At 38.9% G+C, this 23,746-nt stretch overlaps 1 protein-coding gene across 9 annotated transcripts in view; it reads right to left on the reverse strand.

Annotated features, from left to right (window-relative positions):
- FSTL5 (follistatin like 5) overlaps positions 1 to 23,746 on the reverse strand; it is a 564,833-nt gene that overhangs the window by 378,444 nt on the left and 162,643 nt on the right. For 7 of the 9 annotated variants that reach the window (XM_073341501.2, XM_073341502.1, XM_073341503.1 and 4 more), the window contains one exon: positions 3,144 to 3,392. The exons of the other annotated variants lie outside the window; for them this stretch is intronic. In XM_073341501.2, the coding sequence (XP_073197602.1) occupies positions 3,144 to 3,392 (249 nt within the window). The remainder of the gene's footprint in view (positions 1 to 3,143; positions 3,393 to 23,746) is intronic. 9 annotated transcript variants of the gene reach the window in all.

Here is a 23,746-nt window from a genome sequence, read left to right on the forward strand (position 1 = left end):
CTGAAGCTTTAAATTTAAACCTCAAGCAAGTAAATTATGTTTTCTAACAGACTGACCCTGTGTCAGTGTTGAAAGAAATCGTGCTTGTTAGAAAGAACTATATGGATTAGATCAGTTGTAAAGTTATAGGAAAATGACAAAGTAAATGTCTGCCTAGTCTGAAAACTGAATGACTAGGCATGACACAGAAACTGAAATATTTATATTAAGGCATCATTCAAAATGCATCTATGGTGTCAGTGATAATAGATGATGATGATGTATTCAATCTTGAATGGAAACAGTTAGAAAAAATTATTTCTTACTAAAAAAATAATAAATCTCTATGAGTAAACCCTACCTGTGATAACACAGGAGTGTTTAGCTGTTTTCTGCATTTAGTTTCAAAATAATTAAACATGATTTATAATCAGTGGTAGATTAAGACCAGATCCTCTGTGCATGAGGATCCAGGGCAGAGGACCTGCCTCACAGCCCAGCTAAGGGCAGCTGATGGTTATGGAATTCTTCTTCTCTAAAGACACCATCTATTCAGGTTCTGACTGTTAGTTCTTGTCCATCCATGCAAGAAAATTTCCTTAGCTCTTAAGGTTTTGTCTAATGACTGACTCAAGGGCACTGCCCCACTGAGCACATCCTGGGAATTCTGTAAGATGATATGGTCAGAGAAGCAGAACTACTATATTCAATTTGTGTGGGAGGTGGAAAAAATCCCTTTCTCGCTCTTGTTCCACAAAAGTATGGTGAAAGGTGGGTGGGAATCCAGCCCACATAACTTCAGCCTTTCAGAAATGACGCATTCTCCTTACAAGACCTTCCTTTCTACATTCTCTCTCTGAATTGGCTGCTGTATAACAGCTTCCTGCACCCTGCTTCCTGTCATAATGGTGGTAACAAAGGGACTAGAAAGTGACTGTACTGTGTGGTGGTGGGCTGCAGAGCAGGAAAACATTCAATGATTTTAAAAACAAATTCAGAAAAAAACAGGCCACCCTTTAAATTAATTGAAAGAGCTGAGTCTACAATTTCAACTGTTCTTGAAATGCAATGCAACCGTTTAATATCCTGGGGTCATATTATGCCATTCATGTACAAAAGTCCCTACTTAAATTAAAAAAAAACAAACAACACGATATGCCCCAATGTAATTATCAAAAACAGGTAACAGAAAAACAATGTTTGTCAAACTCTGCCACCAGTCTCACTTGTGCAACCTCAATGAAGTCAGAGTTTGATCCAGTGTTCACTCCAATCTTGTGGAGCTTAGCCAACAAAAGTGCAGTAAAACTTCTGACAGCATTTGTCTAGCACTCCCAGTAAACCTTCTAAAATAGACTGTTGGTATAATATTCTGCATGTGAGAGACACCATTGCAATGACTGAACTGGTTGCCTAAACTAGCTGAAACTTCCAAGTGATCTTCAAGGATACCACATAGAGGGCGCATAGGAATAATTCATCTGGCAGTGACAAAGCATGGCTAATTGGCCCATAACTTCAAGAGATCAAAATCTCCTTTTTTTGAAAGCAACATTTTCCCCAGGAAGATAAAGAACGATGTAGAACAGCTTTTTTATATTGTACATGATGCAGTGCGCTATACTCATTTTAGCCATTACATGCTTATTACCAGAAAGAAGCTAAAATTTTAGGGGCAATTTCAGTTATTTAATACATCTTTCTAAACTGTAAAGTTAGAGGAAAACACAGGAGTGAAAATTTTAACACATAATATTTGCATAAATTTACACCATAATGCAAGTCATTCTCTTATTTAAAATACATACACACTTTCCCTTAAAAATCTTGAAGTCTCTCTTAATTTCTATGACTTACAATTATTATTTTATTTACATTTGATGTTGCCTAGTTGTATTGTTTTATGTGAAATAGAACTCTCTTTTCTGAGTTTTGAGTGGACGTCTTCATGTAGTGGTTATTTTCAGATTCATTGTTGCACCACTAAGCCATTCACAGGTATTTATAAACATTAATTATCACAAAAATGTTAATAAAATAATGTTAGTCGCAAAAAGAACACAAATTCATTCAACCTAGTCAGGCCATTAAGAGTGCCTCACTTGAAAAAAACAATGAGGAGTCTGGTGACACCTTAAAGACTAACAGATTTATTTATAAGCTTTCGTAGGTAAAAAAATATATACTTCTTCAGATACATGGAGTGAAAGTTACAGATGCAGGTATAAATATACTGACACATGACACACTTTACAAGTGGAGACCCATAGTTGACAGGGAAACTTGTAAGGTAACTCCCTTCTCTTCATGTGTCAGTATATTTATGCCTGCGTCTGTAATTTTCACTCCATGCATCTGAATAAGTGGGGTTTTTAACCCACAGAAGCTTATGCTCAAATAAATCTGTTAGTCTTTAAGGTGCCACCAGACTCCTTGTTGTTTTTGTGGATACAGACTAACACAGCTACCCCTCTGATACTTATCACTTGAAAAAGCAGCTTTTCTTGAAAAGCCATCTGCTTCTCTCTGCTTTAAACAAGAAAAAGAGACAATGCAGAATTCAGAAAAAATACATGAAAATATTTCCATCATTTACATTGGTGGATACAAACATTGTTTAATCAAGGACTGTACTGGTGGTGCTCTAGGAGCCTCAGAGCTGCACTTCAGTTTCATAAAATGGAAGAGGCTCTCATCTTTAATATGATAGATGTAGCTGCTGCCAACTGCTGTCTCTCAGCATTTGGTGTGGCCTTCAATTTACAAGCAGCTCTATGCAGGGGGACCCCCGCACCCACATAGAATCCCATGGAAGTTTTTGATTGAATTTTTGTGTCCCTGGCATGAATTTATACTGCATGTTGGGACTACCACCCGACGTTAATGATGAACGTGGTCATCAGCTACATTTGTATAGCTCTTTGGGTATATTGGTCCCAGAGCCCCACTTTGACTTACCCAGGTTTATACACACTGTTTTCAGAGGATATTGAGTAAAATGAAAAAAACAGCTGCAAGAAATCTCTAGAGTGAGATACTTGTCAAATCAACTTTTTGCATTACTTCTTCATAATACACTTTGTGCAGTCTCACTGGTGCTTTAATTGAATTGCTTCAAAATATGTACCTGATAAGAGTATTCCAGACTTTGTCCAACCACTTACCTTTGAAGAAGCAGTCTTCATTGTGAACGATGGTAACCTTTTGCTTTTTCAAGCAGGCAGCCCTGTGCACTTCACAATGGTTTTTATAGAATTCTCCATCAGAACCACACACAGGCTTGTAGTGAGATTTGCAGTGTTCCATGCATGCACATTCAGCTTGGCCAATCTCTCTGTTAACAACACAGTGCCTACCTAGACCACAATATTTATTTTCACATGATCCAAAGGGGCCATCCTGATCAATGTGCCCTAAGGAAAAGGAAAAAAGAAAAGAAAAAAAGAGGCTATGAATTTACATGTAATCTGACAACCAGGATAATATGTAATACCTGGCCTGCAGGTTTTCTTTGAAAACAGAAATTGTACCCCATGAATCTCATATAAATTGTTACATACCATAGAAGGAAGAATTGTCTGTGATTTGCATGGGTGAGAATTGTGACATAAGAAAGCATAGTTCTACAATCCACAGAGTAGGTTTCTCTGTAAGAGTTACTATGAATGGGGCATTGTTTTACTTTAAATCCCCTGATTTTTTCAAGTCAGTATCCTCTGATTCTTTTAAGGTTGTTTGCATACTTTGTATAAGGAATGAGAACCCAGTTATAATGTAATGTCCTATTGGGAGAATACCAAACCTGCCCTACAGCCAAATAGGATGTTTAAGGTTTCTGAAAGAGGCAGACTTTAGAATACCAGTGTTTAGAAAATTAGGAAATGTAATCTCTGGCTGATGAAGAAACAATGATATACTATTGCACAAGAAGAGTTAATGACAATATACTGCAAATAGTCTGTAGTGCTTTTCTTAAGTAAATTGTAAGCATAAGATCAATTAGCAATAACTTTAAATTCCACTACTGTTCTCACTATAAGTTCAAGAAGCTTGAAAATACTTTATTTCTCCCATGAATTATTTGTTGTATGCATTTACTTTACTTAAAGATTCTTCATTTAAGCCAATCCTCAGTCAATTGCAATTGTGGCTCCTCTCTCTCTTTTTTTTAAACTCTGAGGCTCAGTAGAAAATTTTAACACTAACTTCCAACTTAATAACCCAATTTTGGAGGAGCTGACTTTACTTTTGTGGGTGAGAACTTCATTTTAAATGGCAGCTGTGAACCAAATTGGGGGATGAAGAGGAATGTTTGTTCTTAAAAGTACTGACATCTGAATATTTCAAGAAAGAAAGGAATTCACTATTTAAAAAAATCAAAACACTCTATTCTCACTAGTTCTTTCTCCTTCTCTCACCTATCTTCCTATTAAAAATATAACCACCTCTTCCACCAGATTAGGATAGCCACTTCCTTCCCCTTGTTCACTCTTCACTTCTTTCTCAGACCAGCCCATTTCTCTGGTCTCTCCTCCTCATTTGCTCCTCTCTTCCCCCCACTTCTCTTCTGTCTTCCTTACTGCTCATATACTCTGTCCCAATTATCCTGCTCTGATTTTCTCTTCCTTATTCGCCACTGTTTTATATTCCATCATCTGTCCCTTTCTCTCCCATTTGCTTCTCTAGTGAATACATAATGTCCAACCTTGAAAATAGTATTTCTACTCCACATATATGAGTGCCCCCATTGACCAGACAAAGCATTTACAAAATCAGGCCTCCAAAACAATTTTACTAACACGCTGGCAAAATAGACAAAAGTGCTAAACAGAGCAGAAAAGTGTTATGTTGGATCATATAAAGAAGATCTGTACTAAAATCACAAATGAGATTGATTCCCCATAGTTTAAATTGCAGGGTAAATTAAGAGGTCTCTTGGTTTTCGGTTTCTTGTTTTTACTAAAAAGAAAAGGAGTACTTGTGGCACCTTAGAGACTAACCAATTTATTTGAGCATAAGCTTTCGTGAGCTACAGCTCACTTCATCGGATGCTCACGAAAGCTCATGCTCAAACAAATTGGTTAGTCTCTAAGGTGCCACAAGTACTCCTTTTCTTTTTGCGAATACAGACTAACATGGCTGTTACTCTGAAACTTGTTTTTACTGTTTCTCTCCCTCTCTGTGTAAACTTGCAAGCTGCTAATTGTGTTAATACATCCTAAGACAGAGTCTGTTCTCAAAGCAATACTTTGTAACAACTACTCACACAGAAAAAAAAAGGAGTACTTGTGGCACCTTAGAGACTAACAAATGTATTTGAGCGTAAGCTTTCGTGAGCTACAGCTCACTTCATCGGACGCATGCAGTGGAAAATATTGTGGGGAGATTTTATATACACAGGGAACATGAAACAATGGGTGTTACCATACACACGGTAACGAGAGTGACCAGGAAAGGTGAGCTATTACCAGCAGGAGAGCAGGGGGTGGGGGGAACCTTTTGTAGTGATAATCAAGGTGGGCCATTTCCAGCACTTTACAAGAACAGTAGGCGGGGAAATAAACAAGGGGCAATAGTTTTACTTTGTGTAATGACAAATCCACTCCCAGTCTTTATTCAACCCTAAGTTAATTGTATCCAGTTTGCAAATTAATTCCAATTCAGCAGTCTCTCCTTGGAGTCTGTTTTTGAAGTTTTTTTGTTGAAGAATTGCCACTTTTAGGTCTGTAATCGAGTGACCAAAGAGATTGAAGTGTTCTCCAACTGGTTTTTGAATATTGTAATTCTTGACGTCTGATTTGTGTCCATTTATTCTTCTATGTAGAGACTGTCCAGTTTGGCCAATGTACATGGCAGAGGGGTATTGCTGGCACATGATGGCATATATCACATTGGTAGATGTGCAGGTGAACGAGCCTTTGATAGCGTAGCTGATGTGATTAGGCCCTATGATGGCGTACCCTGAATAGATATGTGGACACAGTTGGCAATGGCTGTGTTACAAGGATAGGTTCCTGGGTTAGTGTTTTTGTTGTGTGATGTGTGGTTAAACTTCTGAGTACTCTTCTGGATCTGTCAATCTGTTTCTTCACTTCAGCAGGTGGGGATTGTAGTTGTAAGAACACTTGATAGAGATCTTGTAGGTGTTTGTCTCTGTCTGAGGGGTTGGAGCAAATGTGGTTGTATTGTAGAGCGTGGCTGTAGACAATGGATCGTGTGGTGTAGTCTGGATGAAAGCTGGAGGCATGTAGGTAAGCATTGCGGTCAGTAGGTTTCCAGTATAGGGTGGTGTTTATGTGACCATTGCTTATTAGCACCGTAGTGTCCAGGAAGTGGCTCTCTCATGTGGACTGGTCCAGGCTGAGGTTGATGGTGGGATGGAAATTGTTGAAATCATGGTGGAATTCCTCAAGGGCTTCTTTGCCTGAAAGACCCCCTAAGCTTATTTTTACCAGGTTAAAAACTTCCTCAAGGTACAAACTTTGCCTTGTCCTTGAACCCTATGCTGCCACCACCAAGCGTGTTAAACAAAGAACAGGGAAAGAGCCCACCTGGAGACGTCTTCCCCCCAAAATATCCCCCAAAACCTTACACCCACTTTCCTGGGGAAGGCTTGATAAAAATCCTCACCAATTTGCATTGGTGAACACACACAGAGAGACTCAAAGCGATACTTTGTAACAACAGAAACAGCACACAGAGACTCCCTGCCCTTTTGTTGTATTTATCTTGCTTTGTTAACAATTGTGATTAAAATAGAGATAGAGGATGTATGTGGATGGATGCTTGGTGTGGATAATAAATGAATGATCAGGGAGGTGCCAGCCTAAGAATCCAGTGTCAACTAGCCAAAGAAGGCGTCAAGTGGAATCAACCAGAAAATCCCCGGAGGGCAGATTGGAATCCACCCAACAGCCTCAAGAATGGGAGAACCGAAGAACAAGATAACATCTGGCAGCATGGAGCCGTCAGGAATGTGCCATCTGCTGATTGATTCAGCAACAGCATGATGAAGCAATTTCCATAGACTGGCATATGAATAAATTCCTATAAAAATGGACTCTAGAAACTGAGAATTTCGGGGCTCAGATTCTGCAAACCAACTTCCAGGAGCATCAGATGAGCATCTGACAAGGCCCTGCTTCCTCCTCGTGTCCAGGTCACCTGGCCAGTGGCATGGCATGAGCAACTCTAAGGCTGGTAACTATGATAACAACCTTGCAGAACCTGTGTGTGTGTGTATGAATGAATGTGTGAATAAATATGAAATCGAATAGAATGTTATAGCTATAACTAAGTGCTTACTATGATTTTTTCTGTATTTACAATAAATGTGGCATTTTGCCTTATTCCCTTTTACAAGATCCTGCTGGTTTTTATTTTATTGGTATAACAAAAGGACTGCAAGACTGAAAGGTTTTGGTGCAGGTTTTACTATTGTACCTCTAGCGCAATCATGTTATAAAATAACAATATTCCTCTGTTGTCTATAGAACAAGGCCTTTATTTTTCTGCTCCACTACTACCTATGCTGACTGTTTAGATACTTATGTGAAGTAGTGAGCATGAGAGCCCACTTTACAAGGCCTGCAAAGAGCAGTGGAAGGGGCGAATGCTTTTCCTCACACAGAAAATAACCTGATAAATGGCAGCTATGGGTCCCACAGAAAGGAAGAGTAGCAATCTAATATGTCAAGTAGGCTTCAGACTGAATATCAGTGATGGGGGTGGGGGGAGAAATGGAATACAGTGTGCATTTACAGTACAACATCAAATATGGTATTCCTAAAAGTAGCAATACAGATAAACTGGTTGCATGAGAAAATTAGCCATTTTCTAGGAATTAATTATCTGTTTTACACCACCTGCAAACGTACAGATTCTAAGTAGCTTCAATACAATTAAACAAAATGTAATTAATCCATACAAGCATCCTTTTGCATCTCATATTATGTAAATGAATGGTGAGAACATGGCCTTTCTGACTGTAATTATCCAAGACTAATGTGAAACATAGTTCAGCCTGAGATTAAATCAATTTAATCTGATTATCATGACTAGGTATACATTCAGTTGTCATTATACACTAAATGAATTGCAATCAGCAGCAACCAATAACTTTGCACAATTTACTCTTCTTAAAAGATATATTTTCACACTAAATCATGCCAACTCTTACAAGTCTTCTTTAAAAAAATTCTACTACAATACTTCATATCACTGGAATGGTTTACTATATAGCTATTTAAAAACCCACAAACAACTGTATCAAAAAGGCTGATAGGAAAAATAACCCATACAAAAACAGAACTGCCAGTCATTACCTCCTTTGGTAGGTCAATAATGTAGAATACACAATATTCACTGACCCATAACGTCAATAATATTAAACACAAGAAAACACCTCTCCATATTGTAACAACCCACTTTGCGAGTCTGCAAACTCCATAAGGTTCCCCCTGCAGGTTTTTTTTTAGTGATATTATTTTAGGGTTTGCTTTTAACTCCCAGAATGAGCAAGAATTTAGTTCCCAAAGTGGTAGCTGTTCCAAACTCTCTCCTGGCTCTCTGCTCCATTGTAACTCTTTCCCAGTCCCTCTCCAGATCCATGCTGGACTCTGTTGCCAGCCAATATCCCCAGTGGCTCATAGTGACAGGAAAAAAGAGGAGTGTCAAAGGTAATTCTGCCTTAGATAGCATAAAATTTAGGTTCTACTATGAAAATTGAGAACTTCTTACTCAACATATATGCTCCCTGAGTGCATTCACTCTTACGCTGACTTAAATGATTAAAATACGTTATTACTTTTTACAATCGCCTTGTTAGTCCTATAGAACTAATACAGCTAAGACATGGGTTCTTTCCTTTCCTGTGCATCAACACAATTGGTTTTCTGAGTTTTAATATCAGGGCCAATGAACTGCACCTCTGCCAACCCCCTGAAGGCAATTGGTATATACAGGTGTCACCGAGGGAATAACACAAAGGCAATGGGAAAATGAAGACACAGTTTGGCCTAAAGTATTTTATTACTGGTGATGATGTATTAGAAGGAAAAAAAAAACCCAGCCAGCCTGACTCTGAGACTCCAGGCTTAGCTCACAGGGTTGGCAATTAGGAAATTTGCTCATAAACTAAACACATGTTAATTAGTTAATGTTAAGAAAAAATAACCATGGTTATCCATTAAGCCATCATAGACAACTGCTTTTCAGAAGAGAACTACACTAATTTAGGTGGAGATTTACCACAGGTTAGGGTAATGACACATGGAGATAACACAATCACTTGGCCTCACTGTCTCCCATATGTGTCTGCCCCCTTCCCAACTGCACATATGGAGCCATAGGGAGCCCTTACAAAGGGGTTTCTGCAGGGACAGGGAAAGGGTTGCGAAGTAATGCCCTGGGTACAGTCCCCCAAAGGGATCTGCTAGTTTGTTTCCCAGGCAACCTTTGCCCTGAATGCCATTCTTTAAATTGATTTTGCTATACTGGGTAGACTGTCGGTCCTTCATCAGTTGAGACTAAGCCAATAACAACACATCTTCCAATCTTCTCTCACTCTGGCCATCCTTCGCCATGCTTGTCCATATCTCCTTGTTAGGAAATTATCCCACCTCTTTGGAGGCTGACCGCGTGGACGTTTCTGTTCTCACGGATACTACTCAGATATAGCTGCGGTCCATCTGTTGTCTCTGAGTTGGGCCACATGTCCCACCTACCGCATTTTGCTGAGCCTGCTTTCAACAACAACAACATCTCACACTCCAGACTGCTGCCTAATTATTTTGTTGGGGATGTGATCAAGGAGTGAAATGCCCAAAAATGTTCATTCCATCATTCTCTGTGTGACAGATAGTTGATGTTCTTCAATCTTTGTCAGCGACCATGTTTTGCTGCCATATAACATCGCTAGAAGCACGGTCGTGTTAAAAAGATTTGCACGAGTTGTTGTGCTGATCTTTCCTTGGACGATGTCCTTGATGTCATTGAACGCGCACCATCCAGCTTTTTTTTCCTGAGACGTTAAAAGGTACAAAATTCTTCCAACTTATCCATATATTTTGCCCATATTAATGGGAAAAACCCCTTTATATGTGTTATTTTAAATTACCCAGCATGATGAGTCCCTCTGAATAAAAGTTATCCCCTAGTATTTTCTATAGCTTTATTTTTCTTTTCCACCTGGAGACTCACAAACACAATATTTCTCCCTACCAGTTGGTCAGTTCCATTATCCAAACACTGATCTGCTCACCCCCACTATGAACAATGTTGCTTCCTTTTCCTTAAAAAGATGAACTTTCAAAAGATGCTCCAAAAGTATTTCAAAATAGGGCAGCATTAAATGCATATGGTAGTATCACATCAAATCTCGGCAAATTTTTAAAATTGGGAATTGGTGTTGTTCCAGTGAATGATGAAGTTCCATATACAAAGTTATTTATCTAAAGTAAATGCAATGAAAGCAGCTGTGTTTTCATTTTGGAGACCAAACATCTAACAGAGAGCATTTAACCACGGAAATTAGCATTGGTGTGACAGATCCTTTTGCTGCATTGTGTTACACCGATTTGGGGGTAAAACTTAAGTATGCATGTGGTCTTTAATGTGTGATAATTCTAATATATCTCTACATTCCATTGGTATTCAACATATATGGGAGGAACTCGCTAGCCAGATTGGTTTTAATGGGTACAATTTTCATAAGTGCCTAAGTAACTTTGAAGGTTTGGTGTCATTGGATTTAGGCTCCTAAGTCACTTTGGTGCTTATGAAAATTTTACCAAACATGCCAAGAAATTATTACTATTGGTGGGCATTAGATATTAACTGATACAAGTTCATGTAAATCCAAATTCCTTATATAACCACTAATCTCAAATAAAGTAACATTTTTCAGGATCTGAGACTACTTTATGGACTAGGTTGTGCACACACATTATAAAATTATGAGACTCCCTCCCATGAAGGGATAGAATCGTTGTAGTGTGAAGCCAAAGTCTATAAATCATTATTATTTCTGCTTTCTGAATTAGAAGATAAGGATCAGAGACTGGCAATTGTTCTGAATTATTGCAGTATGTGTGGAGACTTAACAATGTATAGTGCAGCATACTGCTGTGCAAGTCGAGATTGAAGTGAGACTTTGCTTGGGATTTGATTTTAGTAATGTAATTGACTGATACCTGAAAGTAAAAGGCCAACTAAATAGCTTCTTCAGAACAAAGGAAAATAATATATATAATGCAATCTGATATCCACTATATGCCAGAAGTAACATTCATATGCGGAATTAAACAAACAAGCTCTCTCTCCTAATGGAAGACTGCATTATTAGTTTGCTGGGAAAGACCTTTTATCAACTGTTTGCTTTATACCACTAACCATAAAATGAAACAATACTCTCATTAACTTCAACAGGGTGAGAATTTCACCCACAGTCTTGATCTGGAATTCATTTCTTATTGAATGGCCTCAATATATTTAAAAAAGAGTACAGGAAATAGTTTTGCAGGTTTTAATTTGAATTTAGAAAATGGCAGCATATTTTCTAATGACCTTCACAAAAGGACTGCACTGTATTTTAAGCTTATGTATCATACAATAGTATGTTTTGAAGTATAACACTTCAGAGATTTGTTTTTAAAAAGAAGGCCATTGACTTTTGCTTACTGGTCGCATGTGGCACAAAATGAAAGAGAAAGAATCCCACACTTTTCAAATAAGTTGGTATGAGGCTCACAATAACCCAACTCTAAATCTAAACTAAGGTATGTACCAAAGCCTGAAAATGTAAATAAACTCATAGGTACTAAGAAGCAGTAGGAAAATAAAAATATATGGAAAATATTTTTTAAAAATTGTGATACATAAAATAAATAAGAATTGTGGTACAATAAAAATGTGAGTTAAGGTCATCTATAGAAATAAATACTTGATCCTGAGCACTGAAGTCAATGAGAGCCCTACTGTGTGCAGGATCAAACCCAAAATCAATAAAAGGTGCAAGGCTCTCACAACATTCTTTTCCTGAGAAGATCAAAAGAAAAGGAAAAACCAGTATATCAGTAAGTGCTATGTCTGAATAATACATCGAGAGGAGAAAGGAAAGTGGTGTGAAGTACTATTTTAAAGAATTACTGAGCCAATTGTTCCCCCAGATGCATACTCACATCTCTTTCAGTGAATCCAGTGAAACACACATGTGCAGCAGAGGGAAGAATTAGACCTCTAAGCTGAAAATAAACAAATATAAAAGAGCCCAGATATTTTGAATTGCCTAAGTAACGGGCATTTTCAGTGGCAGATGAAAACACTGACATTCTGATATCAAGAGCTGATAATTTACAGAATATCTGACCCAAATCTGATGGTAAAGAGATATGTGTGGTGATCGATGACCGTTCCGTCTATCTATGCATGTCATCTATATTATTATCCTGCTATCACAGTAAGCCTCCAAAATATATACGTGGGGTGAGGGGAGGAAATATACTTGTTAATTAGGCAACTAGCTAACTTTTAACTAGGTACTTTATCTATTAACACTGAAGCATTTGTGTGGGTAACTTCTGCTAGATAAAATATCATCTCCTCACATCTATCACAAACACATTTCTAAATTATGTCAGAGTCTGGCTTAAACCCAGAAAGACAAATAAAGTATTGGGGGTGATATTTCATCATTAATCCAGTTAATTCACCTAGGTAGCACAGCACAATGGAATTTTAATTTTATCATGCACCATTTGAAAAGATTCCCTGAAATACTTAGGCACAATAAACCAGCTGAATACCCTTGAGGCTAAATTCTGCTCTCAGTTACAATTATAGTGATTGTACTGGTGTAACTGACTGAATACTTGGTCCTGAAATCTGAATACTGAATGAAAGTAGCCCCAAATATTTGAATTCGATGAGCTAACTTCATTCTCTATTCAGACAGGATGTATCAGTGTATTGGTATTTCTAAAGTAAAGTTGGGTCAGTTACAAGCATCTAATGGACCTAAGCTTTAATATCCCCTGAAGAGGCACCATTCTTAAAGAGCAGGAAGTTAAATCCTTGCACATCAAATGTCATATCAAAAGTGTACCTTATTTGTTCATGTTTCATGAACACAAAATTTAATGTAATTGCTGGCCTAAACATATGAGACTCCACAGCTGTCTGGTCAATAGCTTTCTCTGCCTTCATGTGACCTATAAGCTGTCAACTGTAAATAAGATATATTATGTAGATTTTAGACACTGTCCAGGAGACTGTGGATCCATAAAAAAATGAATACAATACACTTGAACATACATAAAAGTTCCCATCTGAAACAGATATATTGATATTCTTTATTTAACAAGCTATTCAAGTGCAATTCAATGTAACTTTCTCATAGAAGTTAGAAATGGTCTATATTATTTTCACAGAACATAGCCAAATAGGAATTTGTTTTTAAAGATCTGAGTAAGTTTACAGGATGAACCACAGAAACAGAATGCTGTAAATTAATATTCTGCACTAGCAAATAATCTCCACTGATCTTGAAATGCAGTAGGTCCACCCCATGTCCCCATAATTTCCTAATGGAAAAATTGCAAATATCTTGGAAGGACTGGGATTGCTAAACCAACGGCCTCCTTCAGATAGAGTTTAAACTGAAGGACCAGTAGCTCCACTTATAACATCTTTTGGATGTTTTGTGGTATGTTTCTGGAGGTGTTACAACCTGAGTGATTTATCTTGATCTTTCCCTACTGTTTTTACTTCCTTGGAGGAGCTATGGTAGCCCTCACTCTGTAGCATACATACAATCCCTAGCCCACAATGATACATAATCATACATGTAATACAGTACTAGTTTACCAAAAATATTGCAGGAAGTTGCTCTAGCTGTCACAGTCACTTCCGACTTGGCCATAATCTTTATTTTAGAAGAGTGATCTTCCTGAAAACACCATCCTGGCCACTATAGATGTAGAAGCCCTCTACACCAACATTCCACACAAAGATGGACTACAAGCCGTCAGGAACACTATCCCCAATAATGTCACGGCAAACCTGGTGGCTGAACTTTGTGACTTTGTCCTCACTCATAACTATTTCACATTTGGGGACAATGTGTACCTTCAAATCAGTGGCACTGCTGTGGGTACCCGCATGGCCCCACAGTATGCCAACATTTTTATGGCTGATTTAGAACAACGCTTCCTCAGCTCTCGTCCCCTAATGCCCCTACTCTACTTGCGCTATATTGATGACATCTTCATCATCTGGACCCATGGAAAAGAAGCCCTTGAGGAATTCCACCGTGATTTCAACAATTTCCATCCCACCATCAACCGCAGCCTGAACCAGTCCACACAAGAGATCCACTGCCTGGACACTACGGTAGTAATAAGCGATGGTCACATAAACACCACCCTATACCGGAAACCTACTGACCGCTATGCCTACCTACATGCCTCCAGCTTTCACCCAGACCACACCACACAATCCATTGTCTATAGCCAAGCTCTACGATACAACTGCATTTGCTCCAACCCCTCAGACAGAGACAAACATCTACAAGATCTCTATCAAGCATTCTTACAACTACAGTCCCCACCTGCTGAAGTGAAGAAACAGATTGACAGAGCCAGAAGAGTACCCAGAAGTCACCTACCACAGAACAGGCCCAACAAAGAAAGTAACAGAACGCCACTAGCCATCACCTTCAGCCCCCAACTAAAACCTCTCCAACGCATCATCAAGGATCTACAACCTATCCTGAAGGGTGACCCATCACTTTCACAGATCTTGGGAGACAGGCCAGTCCTTGCTTACAGACAGCCCCCAAACCTGAAGCAAATACTCACCAACAACCACACATCAAAAACACTAACCCAGGAACCTATCCTTGCAACAAAGCCTGTTGCCAACTGTGCCCACATATCTATTCAGGGGACACCATCACAGGGCCTAATAATATCAGCTACACTATCAGAGGCTCGTTCACCTGCGCATCTACCAATGTGATATATGCCATCATGTGCCAGCAATGCCCCTCTGCCATGTACATTGGTCAAACTGGACAGTCTCCACATAAAAGAATAAATGGACACAAATCAGATGTCAAGAATTATAACATTCATAAACCAGCTGGAGAACACTTCAATCTCTCTGGTCACTCGATTACAGACCTAAAAGTGGCAATACTTCAACAAAAAAACTTCAAAAACAGACTCCAAGGAGAGACTGCTGAATTGGAATTAATTTGCAAACTGGATACAATTAACTTAGGCTTGAATAGAGACTGGGAGTGGATTGGTCATTACACAAAGTAAAACTATTTCCCCATGTTTATCCCCCCCCCCCACTGTTCCTCAACTGCTGGAAATGGCCCACCTTGATTATCACTACAAAAGCCCCCCCACCTCGCTCTCCTGCTGGTAATAGCTCACCTTAAGTGATCACTCTGGTTACAGTGTGTATGGTAACACCCATTGTTTCATGTTCTCTGTGTATATAAATCTCCTCACTGTATTTTCCACTGCATGCATCCGATGAAGTGAGCTGTAACTCACGAAAGCTTATGCTCAAATAAATTGGTTAGTCTCTAAGATGCCACAAATCCTCCTTTCCTTCTGTTCAGGAGCCTAGTTGCAGGCTCGTCTTGTTAGTATATGAATAGCCATCTATAACCAAGATAGAGATGGAGTTGTGCGCCATTTCTGAAAAGGCTATGTCTGTACTCAGAATTTTCAGGAAATCTCCACTCTTGCTCTATCAGTGCAACGCCACTGGTGCGGCAACCGTGGGAGATTTCTGAAAAAACTGCAAAGTAGATAAAATTCATGTCACTAGATCACGGAGGGTCAACATTATTTAGGAGAAACAAGTGGCGGCATACACGAAGAAGAAAAAAAGTTCTCCGAACTACTCCGATAGGCAATATGCTACAAAAGAATTTAGACAGAAAGTGTGTGCTGATATGCTGTGTACTCAAGGATCCCCACTTTGAGCACTTTACTGATTCTGGATAACTGAAAAAAGAAAAGAAACAGTCTGCTCTACAATGTAGTTGGTAGTAAGGAAGATTGAGATAAAGGAATCAGGGAGACAGAGAGAACTACAGTTCTTGGGTGCCCAAACAGCAGTTTGACTGAAGTTCTGAATATTACTCATGTGAGGAGAGTGAATGAGCCCACAGTTCCCAAATGGTACATCAGAGTTGCAGAAACTGTATTCCCTATTCATATGTGCTCTGGCTAAAATGCTTGGACTGCACCTGCTCAGTCAAAGATAATGATTTCTCCCATAATGTTAATCACACATACTTATTGGCGTATGGTCCTGTAAAGAAGCAAGTATTCTTTTTTGTATTGGACAACCAGAAAAAGGCACTTTCAGTTAGACAAGACACTTAGGGCTTTTCTAAAGAGTATGGTGATGTGCACTACAAGGGTGAGAACTTTAAAACACTCTAATGAGTGGCTAATTAATTAGTCCATGCTGCTGCTCACTGAAAGTTCCCTAACGCACTCAGATGTAGTGCTGTTTGAAACAGTACTATGTTAAACCGCACTAGGCAGCTTTTAGTGTGGACCTGAAGGGTCTACATGGACCAATTAACACGCAACAGTTTAGGACTCTTTTGAAATCACACTGCTGTAGTGTGCACAGCCCCACTGGGTAGACTTGCCCTTAGAGGAGTAAATAGCCATAGGCATAGATTAAGCACTCACTATATTTGTTGGAAGTATCACTATGGAAAAGCTATCATACAGAGAATTACCAAAACACAGAGCAGTCAATGTACAGTGTAAATTGTCCTTATAGATATCCTACTGTTCTTAATTATACATGCAAGGGCACATCTAGTTTTTGAATCAATATTTTTATCACACAAGGAACAGAGTTGAATTCTGAACTTTTAAGTTTTTATTTTGTACTACTAATTTGTTAATCCTAGGCTCTGTAGCACATTTTTTAGGTATTTTTATTTATGGTAACTATGGTTTAGCTGTTCAACTTCAATTTTTTTTTTATTACAGTTGCTCCCAGAGACTCCAATCATGACTATAGCCCCATTGTGCTAGGGGCTGTATAAACATCTTGAAAGATGGTCCCTTGCCCCAACCAACTTATAGTCAACACAAAAGTCTCCCAGATCACATCTGGAAAGATCCTGAAGCAAAGATTTATGATTAAGTTTATCCACCCACCACTCCTACCCATACTACATACAAATGAATTACAATACATCATTTGTTTGTAGGCATTCTGGAAAATCTTTTTTGCAAAAGTTCAAATACTAGAATGGCAGTTCACATAATCTTAATAACCAAACATATGAGAATTTGGAGATTAATGAAAAGAAAAGCTTCTTAAAAGGAATAATTATGTTGGGTAAACAAAACAAAAATGCTACCACAAGCATCGAGTAATTTGGCTGTTCAACAAAATGCTTTTGTGTTATGAAAAATACTAAAGAAAAAATGAGCTCATAATTGAAATATTTACAATAGTTGAAAATTAAATGGATGTTGTCAAATTAAAATTATTATGTGTTACTAATAAGAATCTAGGTAGTCAGAAGTGAAATTGATTTTTAAAACTCTTTGTCACTATGTTCGCTAGAACAGTGTTATTCAAGTTTTACATCAGCATAAGTCCTTTGGTGTCAATATTTACACCGTATAAACTGAAGTAATGTACTTGTGATCCAGAACTTTTTCTGATTAACTTTTGCATTCCTCTGATTACGTTTAAAAAATCAGCTGTGTCTGCTTTGTTTATAGCCTGTTTAGTTCAATTTCTAAATTTCCAAATTGGTGCGAGGGGCCACCAAATCAGAAATAATGACATGACCCCTTACAATCTAAACGCAACACGAGAGGGCCACAGACAGACTAAAGAACAAGAGAAGGGAGAGAAAAAGGTGATGTTAACAAGACTGTGTGGTTTGTTGTTTCCATCTCAGTTACTACAACAGGTTACATAGTAAGGTGAACATTTTGAGGACTTTGTTAAAAAACTGGTCCGCTCAGCTGCTACTTTCATCACTCCATCTCAGCCCTGTTCCCTCCATGCCAGCTAAGTTACTTTGCAGCTGCTCCCAACAGGTTGCCCCGGATCTTCTTCCTGGACTTGAGGCAAGGGAGAAAAACCATACATTACTCCCTTAATTTAAAGTATAGAGGAGGCAGGAAGACAATCACACAGGCCCATTCTAGGTTAAGGAAGAACGGGAAGAAGAAAGCTGTAGAGCTCCTCACAGCACTAATTCCAACTTGCAGCAGAAAAATCACTGGTAAGACTCACCACATCCCTCTCTCCTACTGCCCAGAGCCTTCCCTGTTTCCCTGTGTGCCTGTTCTCCAACTCCCTCTCCTTCCACAAAAAGAAAAGGAGTACTTGTGGCACCTTAGAGACTAACCAATTTATTTGAGCATTAGCTTTCGTGAGCTACAGCTCACTTCATTGGATGCGTACCGATGAAGTGAGCTGTAGCTCACGAAAGCTTATGCTCAAATAAATTGTTTAGTATCTAAGGTGCCACAAGTACTCCTTTTCTTTTTGCGAATAGAGACTAACATGGCTGTTACTCTGAAACCTCTCCTTCCACAATATGCTCAGCCCTTCCACTCCCTGCCTACCCTGTGCACCTGATACAAATTCCCCCATTTCCCAATGTCCTACCCCCACACTTCCTGATTCCCTTGTGTATCTTCTCTGCAACCCCCCTCACTAGCCTCCTATTGTCCCCAGCCCTCTCTAAGTACCTGTTCTCTCACCCCTCCACTCCTGTCATCCCCTTTCTCCTTTGCAATTCCCTGGTGCACCTGCTACCCATTGGCGGACTCTAGCAGCCCCACACACTTGCAGGCTGTGTCATTCACACAGCCCCACTGCTCCCAGAGTCCCCTCAACAGCAGGGTTCAGCAGCTGTCCTCCCTGTCTCCAGACTTTAGGGGAAAGATTTTCCTTTGGCTCTAACAGCTTCTCATTGCACTGGGCAGGAGGGTAAGACTATGGCTCCAAACATCAGTGGATGGCAGGAAAAGAGACAGCTCCAATGATCTGCACTTGCTCCAGGGCTATGCCCCACAGGGAGTGCCTAGCCCAGGCAAGTGCCCAGGCCTAGTACTGGAGGCAGCCACTGAACTTGCAGCTGGGATTCACACCTCCTAGGACAATGCCCTAACCACCATGCTATTGGCTATTCTGGGGTGGGTGTCTTTCAATCTCTTCCTGGATCTGTTCAACTTTGTATAAATAATCAAATATTCATTAGATCAAAATGAGAGAGTGATCCTGGAGCCTTGTGGTTAGGACCCTCACTCAAGAAGTGGGAGACCCAGGTTCAAGTCCATCTGAACCAGGCAGAAAAGGGAATTGAACCTGAGTCATATAGCCCAGGCAAGTGCTCTAACCACTGAGCTAGTGGCTATGCTGGGGCTGGTCTTTCACATTTTTCGTAACATTACTCAAAAAGTCTCAGTTTTGTCCTAATGCAGGAATGACATATTTTTTAAAATATGTCAAAAATGCTCACAGGATGGGAAAATCACTTCTGACCCAGTTCTGCCCACAACTACTCCTCTCACTGCTCAAGACAATATCCTAAGCAGCATGACAAACCCTACTTGTGGGCATCCTCCATATCATTTGCTCACTGGCACTTAATCTGTAAAGCATCCATGTGCTCTATGCAAGTTAAATGCTTTAAATGATAGAAATGGAAAGAAAATACAGATTTGAAACAACCAGCTGAGAAGACTTATAAAATGAGCACCAGGGAGCTCAGATTTAAATGTAGACTGATGTCCTTCAGGTAGTTTCAAGACAATAATTCATTAAATGACATTAAATTCTTGGTTGCATCTAACACTTACTGTGTTCCTTCTCACATATTTTGTCTTTTAAAAAATATTTATTTTTCAATTTTGTGAAACCAGTGACAAACAACAGACATCTAAAGCAAAATGAGAAGTGACACACTTGCCTCATCACAGACACAGGGACCAGTATTCAAATGAGTTGAGTGCTTTTCAGTAGCAGCACTGCACACAAGCCTTCAGTCTGGTAACTTTGCTTTACCCAGTGCCACCAAGTAACAGAAGGAAACAAAAAGAAAAGGAGTACTTGTGGCACCTTAGAGACTAACAAATTTATTTGAGCATAAGCTTTCGTGAGCAACAGCTCACTTCATCAGATGCATTCAGTGGAAAATACAGTGGGAAGATTTATATACACAGAGAACATGAAACAATGGGTGTTACCATACACACTATAACAAGAGTGATCAGGTAAGGTGAGCTATTACCAGCAGGAGAGAAAGAAAACCTTTTGTATTGATAATCAAAGTGGGTCACTTCCAGCAGTTGACAAGAACGTGTGAGGAGCAGTAGAGGGGGAAATAAACAAGGGGCAATAGTTTTACTTTGTGTAATGACACATCCAGCCCCAGTCTTCATTCAAGCCTAAGTTAATGGTGTTCCGTTTGCAAATTAATTCCAATTCAGCAGCGTCTCGTTGCAGTCTGTTTTTGAAGTTTTTTGTTGAAGAATTGCCACTTTTAGGTCTGTAATCGAGTGACCGGAGAGATTGAAGTGTTCTCCGACTGGTTTTTGAATGTTATAATTCGTGACATCTGATTTATGTCCAATGTACACGGCCGAGGGGCATTGCTGGCACATGATGGCATATATCACATTGGTAGATGTGCAGGTGAACGAGCCTCTGATAGTGTACCTCATGTGATTAGGCCCTATGATGGTGTCCCCTGAATAAATATGTGGACACAGTTGGCAACGGGCTTTGTTGCAAGGATAGGTTCCTGGGTTAGAGTTTTTGTTGTGTGGTTGTTGGTGAGTATTTGCTTCAGGTTGGGGGGTTGTCTGTAAGCAAGGACTGGCCTGTCTCCCAAAACCTGTGAGAGTGATGGGTCATTCTTCAGGATAGGTTGTAGATCCTTGATGATGTGTTGGAGAGGTTTTAGTTGGAGGCTGAATGTGATGGGTCGTGGTGTTCTGTTATTTTATTTGTTGGGCCTGTCCTGTGATAGGTAACTTCTGGGTACTCTTCTGGCTCCGTCAATCTGTTTCTTCACTTCAGCAGGTCGGTATTGTAGGAAACATGCATCGCAATCATTACATTGAAAAAGGTCATACTGTGAACAACATTTACCTGAAATGCCACTTAATAAAAATCTGAGGCCTGGATTAGTTCTACCACACAGGCAATGCTACCTATATAGTACATTCAGTATACAACATAAAGAACAGATTTGTTAGAATTAAAGTCAATAGTTTAAACTTCTGAATGAAATCATTGGGATTTTCATCGTAGTTGAGATTTAATAATAACAAATTAGCAAGGACTTTAGGATTTGGTCTTAGAAGTAGTAATAACTATGGTATCTCAAATATCAGGGGTGTACTAATTTTTCTTCAATGTTGACTTTAAATGCCCAGCATGGATTCTTACATAGGACCCATTGCATATTTAGTATGTCCATACAACTCCCATTTGGATTAAATAAATGAACACATCAAAAGGGAGTATAATCACAATTTTAGACTCTTCCACTGAATCAGCATCAGTCATAAGGCATGTCACTCAGTCTTTCTTTGCTATATTTCAACTTATTGTAATATTATACGAATAGTATGCTAGTAAGGTATAAAACTGATGTTTTAAAATTCTTTGAGACCCCCCCTCCCTAGTAGAACAGTTTGCAGCTGCTTTCAAACTAAGTTCCCCATGAATCTCTCTTACAGACATGACAGTGTACAGTGAACTACATAATATGGTTGAAAGTTACAAACAACAAAATACAGCACTATAACTGTGCAGGAAAAACTAAGAACTCAGTAGACGTGAGAGTGTTGGTCTGGTTCTGCCACATTTCAGGCATCATGACATCTCGCTAAAAAAAGTGGAGAAGGAGAAAAAAATGAAACAGAGTCAAGAGAGTAAGAAAAATGTACAGTAATTTCTAAGCTGTCCTTCTAACTCCAGAGTCAATAGAATTTTGAAAGAAAATATCATTTTGACCAAATACAAGATAAGAGTTGATATATACAGTTTCTACTTCAAACTAGTGGAAGGATGATCTTAAAAATGCTAGGGGACATAAAATGTTCTGTCATCTCTCCAACACCCAGCTGGAGCAAAAGTACTCTCATGAAAAATATAATCTTTTGGGAATATTAAAAAGGGCAAGAGTCCTGCGAAATCACTATAGTAACATCATCCAGAAAGAGCAGCAACATGCACTTGCACCCTTTGTAAGCTTATAGATTGTTTCCATCATTTATAACGAGCCCAGAGTAGGACAGGATCTTTCCAATAAATTCAATCTGCATCATCATCAATAGGTGTACATCATTCTGCCTGGAAAGGTGTATGTATATTAGCAGAAGACCACTTGTTAAAATAAGAAGTTGGAAAAAACTGTTGGAAGCAGCTCTGACAAAAAATTAATTACTATTCACTTCCTGAATTGCTCATCGTCAAGCAAGCACTCAGAAGCTGCTCCTAGTTGCATGAGGCCAGACTGAAGAATCCTGCTTAAGGTAGTCAGGGCTGTGAATAATGAGTACTTTGACACGAGTTCATCTCTACAAGTTAATTTTATAACGTGCTTGTGCATGGGCTGCCATCAATTATTCATTTTATTACAGAAGTATATTAATGTTTCTCACATCATGTAAAAGTGAATGCAAAAGGAGCCATATGAATGTTAACTGATATTTTGAGTTGTTTATTAAAAGAGTTACAGAATTAGAAATCCTATTTCCATAATGTATGTTTACCTGTTCACTGAACTTAAATGTGTATTGTCTTTTTAAATTCGGGGGGAGGGGGGAACTGAGTGATCCACAAATTTCCAACTGAAATAAAAAGAACAAACTTTTCAATTTATTGTTTATTGTTCAATATGGAATCTTGTTTCTTAGAGCCAGGCTCTTGATGGGAAGAAGAAAGGGGAAAAAAATGAGTTGAGAATCACTTGGCAGAACTGACCTACTTTGAATGCTTCATAACAAGAGTAGATACTCCCCAAAGACACCTAACTCAAACAACAAACTTTGACATAAATAGCATTCTCATGTGAGTCTCGATTTCTGGATAGAGACGTCCAAACCTAAACGTCATTTCTAAACGTACCATCAGTGGCATGTCTGAAAATGATGTTTCAGAGGCAGTAAGACAGAATCTTCAAAGGGTTGGTTCTTCTAAAAATGGCTATACATATGGTAAGGCCCTTTGCTTTTGCCCCTGTGGCAAGCAATGGAACATGCAACACTGATTTTTGTAGGTACTGGAATCTTCATGGCTCAGCTCTGCTCTCTTATGCAAATATGCACTGCAAAATTACTTGTCAAATCAGTTGAGAATCCATAAGATGCACAATGTGTATCTGTTTTCTGTCTACAGTCTATATATTTCAGCAGACACCGATCAGCATAGGAAACCTAGAATTTTCTCTGATGGACTCAATTGTTGTGAAACTTCTATACTCATTAACAACTGTGATGAGCAGACCTCGCTAAGACAGAGAAAAGTAAAACGATTTTTCCCCCTCTCTATTTGGCATGAAAACTGGTTGATTAAAATGAAATGTAGATGGCAGGATAAAGTAATAGAAATATTTAATTTTGATGTATGGTAGAGACTGCATATTTGCAAGGACACTGTTTTTTAAAAAACTATACAATAGAAGAAGTTCACACAAAGAAAGGTCTATAAAAAAAAAAAACCACTACATTTTCTGTGT

This window comes from Lepidochelys kempii, chromosome 4, assembly GCF_965140285.1.
Source record: "Lepidochelys kempii isolate rLepKem1 chromosome 4, rLepKem1.hap1, whole genome shotgun sequence".
Classification (NCBI taxonomy): Eukaryota; Metazoa; Chordata; order Testudines; family Cheloniidae; genus Lepidochelys; species Lepidochelys kempii.